Below are 9,482 nucleotides of genomic sequence, written 5' to 3'. Positions count from 1 at the left end.
ATTAAATTAGAATTAAATTAAAATTAAAGCCTTAAATTAAAATTAAATTAAATTAGAATTAAATTAAAATTAAAGCCTGTGCAAATTCAAGTGCCGAGGACACAAGAAAGCAATTATTTCCTTTATACTTATTTAGTTGTATTCATAACTAAAGTTTGTGATTTTCAAAGAGTTTTCTTTTATTAGTTTCAAAATAAGGAATTTTTTAGGGCAGCATTATGTTTTCGTCAATCTTTTGACTTAAAATGTGTTTTCAAAATCTGGGGTCGGGTGAAATTTGTTTTGTTTTTTTTTCATTTTTTTAAAGAAAATTATAAAACAACCTTTGCCACACAAAATTATTCACCACAACCCCAAAAAATTCTTATTTCCTGCTCATATCCCCCTCAGAGTCGGCTTCTCCGTTCCTCTTCAATAAAAATCTTCACTTTTACCCCAATAAAATTTTTCGCAGGAAGGTACGGAAGAACTTGTTCCTTCTATATAATTGAACCACTAAATAAGTGAAGATCCGCCCTCCCTTTTCTTTTTTTATCGCTCATTGAGTAAGGTTTTGTAAATATTTTTTTGGACACAGCTTCAGATTTAATCTAAATTTTACTATATTGTTTAAGTTTTACAGTGACCATTTTATGTGAGGCGTATTTGTTTTTTTGAGGCTTAATGATTTATTTGTTATTTTATTATTATTTTTTTTTACTTGATATAAAAAGTGAATTCATTTCTACTGGAGCTTGTAACGTGCTTCTGGAGATTAATATTATCTTGGCGAGCATCAGAGTGTCTCTGACGACCGACATAAAAAAACAACAATTATACCTTCCATTATCTTATGAAGACCGGGGAAAAAGTTTGCCCCCTTCTCCTTAGTACATAGCTCAAAGTAAACTAGCCCCCACTCCCCTCCAATCGAAAATCAGTTCTTCAGAAGTGAGACAAAACAGGGTAGACCTTCTATTGCATCGCACAATGTTCAAACATACAAATTCGGGGAGGTGTGGACAACCTGGTAAGGTGTTGCTTACCCTGCATATTTTGCCACGGTGGCGTGCATTGCTTTTTTTTGTGGGGGGGGGGGTGCTTTGAAATTTAAGGTAGAAAGTGTTAAAAGAATTTTTAATGGAGGGGAACTGAAATCTAACACCTAGTCAAAGAAGCTGGGCATTTTCATTAAAAGCCCTCGAAAATATCTCTTAATCCGGCTTAAATTTTCCTCTAACGATATTATGCGAAATAAGAAGAAAATATTATTCAAATGTGTGCTTGTCAACTAGGGATCCATTGTCTTGTATAAAAGAAACGAAGCTTTTTCAGTAAAACCTCCCAGAAATATCCGTTAATATGGCTCAAATTTACCTCTGACAACAACCGTCCTCTCCTCCTGGTATTCGTTGCCAGGGTCCCCACCTTAAATTAATTCACTTTTATTGGCTTATATCCTTAGTTTTTTCTCGTTTTGTTTTCCCGTTTGTTGAGTTCTAATTGCTTTTTTCTCTTATGTCATGAATTTATTATGTTTTTTTTTATTAATAAGACATGTATGTACAAAAAATCTGTGTCTCTTAGATTTCTTGTTCCAGAATAAATCTTTATTGCGTAACCATTTACGTAATGAAATATCAAAAACCAATGCTATGTATCATTTCAGTGATTCAATACCTAGGCTAATCTGTCTAGGAAGTGTCTCTTCATTCTTTGTTACCGTGTTTCATTTACTAGCGAGAAAATGTAGCGTGAAGTTGACATTTTTTCTTATTATTACTAGTGTAAGTAATGAGACTTTTGCTGCACAAAGCGTAATACTTAAGGCTTATTCAAAATGTGAATTTGCTAATACCAAAATTTAAGTTAATAACAGTGTAACAAGCATGTGTACGTCAACTGTAACCGATTTTCAGTAATCTTCCCCGCTCGTTAATTATTCCAGACACAAGAAACACGCAATTCAAAGATTTTTTGAAACTCTTTCTTGGTCCAGGTGTCCAGCGCACGGTACCATTGGGAGAGATCAATTTCGAATCCTAAAGCGGACAAAAATCTTTGTATTATAAAGGCCCCCTGAGAAAAAACGTCTTGAAAGAAAATGGAATCTCTTAAAGGATTATGTAACATTCCACGTGTTCATCGTCATTACGTAACATCCCAATTTTGCCCCTTCATTACATAATAGTCACATATGTACTACTATTACGTCACAACCGAGTGTAAGCTGCAATCACGTAATACCCCACGTATGCACCCTCATTATACAACATCCCACGCGTAAGCCGTCATTACGTAACATTCATATGTACACCGCTATTATGTAACACCCCCATGTGCGCTTCCATTATGTAACACCCACGTAGGCGTCATCATTACGTAGCATCCAAGTGTGTGCCGTGCTTTGTTACAAAATGGGATTCCCCACGGGCCCTTGAAGGAACAAGTCATGTGAGGTAATGTTATTTCCAAAAAATCTAACAAGTCATGCAAGATTTTGTCACCCTCAACATAAGTAAAAAAAACCTATTACGTATTATACACCTACATCTTGAACAAGTTTTTTTTTTTAAAGTGTCCAGATCGGGATTCGAAGGTATAGGGCCCCTTTTAAAGCCTTCTTGGCCTCACTGCTAGAAACTTCTAATGCCTAGTATAAAATCTAATAGAATAAAATTGACAGAAAATGGTTGCATCATTTCAAAGTTTATGTGCACTTAATGAGTAGCTGCGTATCTTTTTAGTCCATCAATATATGAGCTAAGTGTCTTGGTGGCCCATGGTCTGGGTTGCCACTAACTTGTAGATAACAAAAACAGGTGCATGAAACTTCTAAAATTCTGTAGGCTAAAGGAACACCGAAAAAATTGAACGAGAATTACGAAGAGAATTACGTCACGGCTTAACATTTTTGTAGAAACTAAAAAATTAAATCTTAAGTTACTAAGTACTTTCAGAGGAGCCTTATATTTTCTAATATAGATTTGTTTTAAAGCGTCTGTGGACTTCAAGGGTACTCTGTTTTTGTTTTTTGCGCATTCATATATGACCAGAGAATCTTGACGGCCAATGGTCAGGGTTGCCACTAACTCGCAGACTACAAAAAAAAGTGAACAAAATGTGCAAATTTTACTAGACTGAACAAATACTAGAAAAAACATAAACTTATTTGATCTACGTCACAACCTGGCTTTTGTGTCAAGGATATCAAGTTCATTTTTGTTCTATTGGAACATTTTAACCAAAAATTTCAATTGGCCTTGGTTTTAAGCTAAAGATTCTATAAATAATTTTTGTTGACCAATGCTCTTTAGACTCGAAATACATCTTTGCTGGAAATCAGGCTCGCAAAGCTTTTACAAAGATTTCAAATATCTGAATATTTGGAACCATTTCTTTAACTTATACTTTCATTTCTCTATTTTTGCTTTCTCTTCCATTTTTTTGTTTTTGCTTTCTCCTATTTAGGAACCCCCCACCCTGTAACAGATTCACTGGTGCATTTTTATTGTACGCGGTTGAAAATAAGTTCTTGAACAGAATTGGCTGAGATTTAATTGATACCAGGTCAACAGCCAAAATTTTTTAACACATTTTTGCAAAAGCTGTCACCTGTCCAAGGCAAATCGAATACTATTTATAATTTGCATACATTTGCAGTTCAACCATATTACTTTGCGTTGAGTACCATAATAGAAATGAAGTTAAACTGGTTTTAGTTTAGTCGTCCCTGATGGACTAAACTAAAAAATATTCTTTTGAAGAATATTTCAATTTATATGCTATACAACTTTTAAAGTTATGTTAAGAGCCCGAACTACGAGCTTAAGAAAACATGCTCTATCTATTTGTATTGTCTTCAGCATATTATGGATTATTATTGCAAAGGGCATCGATAAACCCTTTGAGTGTGCAAAAGAGAAAGTTGAGGTTATTAATCTAAAAAGGAATGTCGTGAGACTGGAGGAAAGGGCAAATAAATTGCTCATTAATAAGGAATTACTAGTTTCGGATACTGATTTTTTCAAGCAGAATACTGGAGCCGCCTGGATTGATGCAGTGCTTCTTATAGAAACTAATTCTCTCAATGATAAGAAGGTAAGGGTAATTATTTTTTGGTCAGTCGCATACAAGCGAAAACCTATATAGGTGAGGTTCTAGGCTCACCCCCTGAAATTCTAAGTTTTAATTTCTAAGCACTTCTTGTTAAAATTAATCTTTTTTATTTCCCCCCTCCCAAAAAAAAATCCTGGCTATGTGTATTCAAACCAATTAAAATAATTTTGAAGTCAAGTTTAGTGAGACTTCCTAAGATAAGTTCAATTCCAGCATTTGAGGATGCTCCGAAGTCGGTGATTCAGTATAGTGTTGTCATAGGGCTAGAATCACGCTAAAAACTGAAAAAGAAAAAAAACTAATAAAAGGAAAAAAACTGACAAATAAAGGGAAAAAGAAAACTAAAAAAAAAATTAAAATAAAAAAAACTAAAAAAGGTAAATGTATTCAAGCCAAAGTAGCTGAGCTGGTAAAGCGTTATGTTCCAGGTTCTAGGTCCGAGAGGTTCCAGGTTTGAACCTTGGCTTTAGCATTAATACAAAAGAAAAAAAAAACTAAAAAAGAAAAAAAAACTAAAAAAAACTAAAAAAAGGTAAAAAACTAAAAACTAAAAAAGAAAAAAAAACTAAAAAAGGGTAAAAACAGCAAAAAAACTAAAAACTAATAAAAAAAATTAAAAACTGAAAAAGAAAAAAAAACTAAAAAAAGGAAAAAAACTGAAAAAAAAGGAGAAAAAGAAAACTAAAAAAAATAAAAATAAAAAAAACTAAAAAAGGTTAAAACTACAAAAAAAACTAAAAAGAAAAAATAAGAAAAACTAAAAAGCTAAAAAATAGTTAAAAACCAAAAAAAACTAAAAAGAAAAAAAGGAAAAAACAAAAAATTTATTTCATCATATACCAATTCAAAAACGAATGTATATACAGACCGGGACACAGGGAATATAAATGACGACCGGGACACTCAAAGAAAAATTACAGACAGGGACACCGGGACACAAATGACGACTGGGACGTGTGTGTCGACTGACGTCATGTTTGTCGACTATAAATGACGACTGGGACACAGGGACAAAAATACAACGGGGACGCCGGGGGGCACAGGGTGATATATAAATGACGATGGGGACACAGGGAATGTTTGATTAGCAATCGTCATCAACAAAGCTCAAGGGCAATCATTAGAATAATGAGGTATAGATCTGAATACGGATTGTTTTTCCATGGGCAATTATATGTTGCATGTTCAAGAGTCGGTAAACCTTACAATCTATTTGTATGTACAGACAATGGGACAGCGAAGAATGCTGTATATTCGCAAGTTTTACGCAGTTAAAATATATATATATATATATATATATATATATATATATATATATATATATATATATATATATATATATATATATATATATATATATATATATATATATATATATATATGTATATATATATATATATATATATATATATATATATATATATATATATATATATATATATATATATATATATATATATATATATATATATATATATATATATATATATATATATATATATATATATATCTATATTCACAGGTGGGACACAGGGAAACAACTAATATGGCGCGTAACGACTTACGCGTGGGGGGGCTTGGGGCCCCCCCGTTTGAGTGAAAAACTCAAAAGAATTTTACAAAATAATGGCTTAAAGGTAGCTTTAAGAGGTAGTAATACTTTGGCTAGTTTTTAAATTCTGGAAAGGATCGGACTTCTGTAGAGCAACAAAGTGGGGCTTATAAAATCCCATGTACTTATGGAAGCTCTTATGTGGGACGTACTAACCAGAATTTAAAAATGAGATTGCTACAACATCATAATTCTATTTCATCGTCTTTAAAGCAAAATACCAAACCTGCAGCTTTCATGTCGGCCCTCTCGGAACATATCTTTAATTTTCCAAATCATTTTATTTTGTTTGAAAATGTTTCTTTGATTTCTAGGGAGCAAGGTTTAAAGCAAATTTTCAGGGAAACAATCGAAATTAAAAAATTTTTATTCAAGAATAATTACATAAGCAGAGATACAGGTGAATTTGGATTGAACTCAATTTATGATAATTTACTTAGGTCAAATAAAGTAAATATCACCTCACCTAAGAGCTATGACCTCTGTCCACGTAATATGTCAGATAATTCTAATGAACCGGAACCGAAAAGGTCAAAGAGATTTGCCTCAGCTGTTGCATTGAAAATAATAAGAGCAATAAACTATATGTAATTAGTATAGTAGGTATAAATTTTTTTTATTTTTATTCATGTCTTTTAGTTTTACTGCTGATGATGAACACTGTATATGTGTTCGAAATATCCAGTTAAATAATTTTATATCTATTCACTGTCAATAAAAAGGTTTCATCCCTATTTTGAACTGTTTTACTTTCGTCATGGAAAGGCAGTGCGGTCTTCGGAGTTATCTACGTCGAGTATATGGGGACAATGTGACCAAGGAGGTGTCTAAATATATTAACACCCATAAGAGACACGCAAACGTTATAAATCAACAAGATTTTCTTCATCAATGTAAGAAGAAAATGATTTTGCCACCTTTAATAAAATTCAATCTACATTTAGGCACTTTTAAAGGGAAAAAGTTCGAACGAGGTCTACAATTCAAGACTTTAAATCATCTGATTAAATATAAAAGGAGAAAAAGAGCTTTATTAGTGAAAGATAAACTTTTCCTGGAAAATATTATATCAAAAAAGGTGAGTGCAAGTGATTTTTGTTTTATTCAACAAACAGCAAGAAATCATTTCAATCATGACTTTCACCTTTCCAGAGAAAGATTACTCAAAAAGTTTTCAAAATTATATGAAAATAAAGCCGTAATACCTTCGTCAACTCTTGGACCAGGTGTAATTAATTTTTCATGAAGGACCTTAACGTTCCAGGAAAAGACCGTATTAGAAAAAGGTCCAAAATTTTGTTTTAAAACTAATAAAGTCCCAGTAGAAGAAATTATCTCTTCAATAGAAACATCTTTACATAGAAACCCCATCCTAATCAAAGATGTTAGCCTAGTAAGAGCTTCTACAGTTGAACCCCTGTCAGAGTTTGCTTTAAAACCAGAAATCCCTAACAATTCTATCAAAGACATAAAGATTCTTAATAATTTAAGACGGGATGAATCTATTATTATTACAAAAGCAAACAAGGGTAATACTTTACTGGTAATGGATACCAAGGACTGCGATTCAAAATTAAACGCTTTACTGAAAGATGAAAAAACATACAAAAAACTTTCTTTTGACCCGACGGACTCATACACAAAGAAGTTTAAGAACGAGTTAAAGAGTTTGAAGAAAGAAGGGAAGAGTACACCTCAACTTTTCTACAAATTCTAACCAAGAGGTTCTTTATGCCCTAAATTATATGGACTTCCAAAGATCCATAAGCCAAATCTGCCATTACGACCAATTGCTGCGAGTACAAAGTCGCCAACAAGTGCTCTGAGTAAGTGGCTAGTGTCATTGTGTAAACCACTCATGTCTACACAAATTTCTTACATTAAGAATTCGTCAGAACTTGTAAAAAACTAAAAGAAGTGGAGATTTCTTCAAATTCTATAATTTCAAGTTTCGACATAGTGTCAATGTATACGAGTATTGATGTAAAAGCCGCAGAAATTCTTCTTGAAAGAAAGATACTAAGAAATTTGGACTTAATTAATGGTGAAACAGTTTTGGAAGTCGGTGTAATTATGAATTTAGTTAGGTTGTGCAACATATTCTCTTATTTTTTTCAATTCAGAGGGGTTTTTTTTCGAACAAGTAAATGGTTTACCCATGGGGGCCCCTTTAAGTCCTTTATTAGCAAATTGTTTTGTAGAAAATGTTGAAACAATAGTGTTAGATTCATACTTTTTAAAACATAAATTTTGGGGGAGATATATGGATGACATAATTTCAGTGTGGAATTATGGGGTGGAGGAATTAAAAAGTTTTTTAGAACATCTTAATTTCTAATACTTAATTTCTAATAGAATTAGAAGAGGATAATAAACTTCCTTTTCTGGATGTCCTTCTTTTAAAAAATGAAAATAGTCTGGATTTTAAGATTTACAGAAAACCTACAAACAATAACAGCTTTTTGTCGTTTTTCTCCGGTCTTGCTCGCCAAGTAAAAATTGGTTTAATCATATCCTTAACTGACCGCATTTTTAGAATTTGTTCTCCAAAATTCGTTGAGGAGGAATTATTGTTGTTAGAAGAGATTTTTAATAAGTAATCATTATCCGGGTTGGTTAATTGACCAGACTTTTTCGAAAAGAAGGAAAAAATTTCTAGAATTTTCCGACGATATTCTGGAAACAACAGAAAAGAAAGATATTTTTTGTTGTCTACCATATGTCCAGGTTTGAGTGAAAAATTAAAAGAATTTTACAAAATAATGGCTTAAAGGTAGCTTTAAGAGGTAGTAATACTTTGGCTAGTTTTTTTTTTTAATTCTGGAAAGGATCGGACTTCCGTAGAGCAACAAAGTGGGGTTTATAAAATCCCATGTACTTATGGAAGCTCTTATGTGGTACGTACTAGCCAGAATTTAAAAATGAGATTACTACAACATCATAATTCTATTTCATCGTCTTTAAAGCAAAATACCAAACCTGCAGATTTCACGTCGGCCCTCTCGGAATATATATTTAATTTCCAAATCATTTTATTTCGTTTGAAAATGTTTCTTTGATTTCTAGGGACCAAGGTTTAAAGCAAATTTTCAGGGAAACAATCGAAATTAAAAAAAAATTATTCAAGAATAATTCCATAAGCAGAGATACAGGTGAATTTGGATTGAACTCAATTTATGATAATTTACTGAGATCAAATAAAGTAAATATCACCTCACCTAAGAGCTATGACCTCTGTCCACGTAATATGTCAGATAACTCTAATGAACCGGAACCGAAAAGGTCAAAGAGATTTACCTCAGCTGTTGCATTGAAAAAAATATTAGCAATAAACTATATGTAATTAGTTCATTAGGGATAAATTTTGTTTATTTTTATTCATGTCTTTTAGTTTTACTGCTAATGATGAACACTGTATATGTGTTCGAAATATCCAGTTAAATAATTTTATATCTATTCACTGTCAATAAAAAGGTTTCATCCCTATTTCGAACTGTTTTACTTTAGCCTATTTAAACCATCAGATTTTATTTTCACTATATGGTACTATATGGTTCATGTATTTTCGGAACACGTAATCTTATGAAAGGATTGTAGCAATGGCTTCCACCGAAAGGGTAAGATAATTCTGTATTTGGATTCTTTAGTTTCAGATTTGTCCATTTACCAAGCCAGTTTTGCGATATTATTCAAACTTTCTTTTAGAGAAAAATCTAAGCTTACAAAAAATAAAGTAAAATAGGATAATCGCTCGTTTTTTCAGCAATTTGCA

The 9,482-nt window shown here is 32.2% G+C and overlaps 1 protein-coding gene across 2 annotated transcripts in view; it reads left to right on the top strand.

The window, feature by feature from the left end:
• The window catches only part of LOC136025823 (uncharacterized), a 94,293-nt gene that overhangs the window by 69,162 nt on the left and 15,649 nt on the right, over nucleotides 1-9,482 (top strand). Inside the window, exon 1 of one of the 2 annotated variants that reach the window (XM_065701817.1) lies at nucleotides 3,673-4,080. The exons of the other annotated variant lie outside the window; for it this stretch is intronic. Within the exon in view, the coding sequence (XP_065557889.1) occupies nucleotides 3,784-4,080 (297 nt within the window). The 5' untranslated portion in view covers nucleotides 3,673-3,783. Of the gene's footprint in view, nucleotides 1-3,672; nucleotides 4,081-9,482 lie in introns of those variants that run through there. 2 annotated transcript variants of the gene reach the window in all.

Source organism: Artemia franciscana, chromosome 4 (genome assembly GCF_032884065.1).
Source record: "Artemia franciscana chromosome 4, ASM3288406v1, whole genome shotgun sequence".
Lineage (NCBI taxonomy): Eukaryota > Metazoa > Arthropoda > Branchiopoda > Anostraca > Artemiidae > Artemia > Artemia franciscana.
This window is presented reverse-complemented; position numbering and strand designations above follow the sequence as displayed.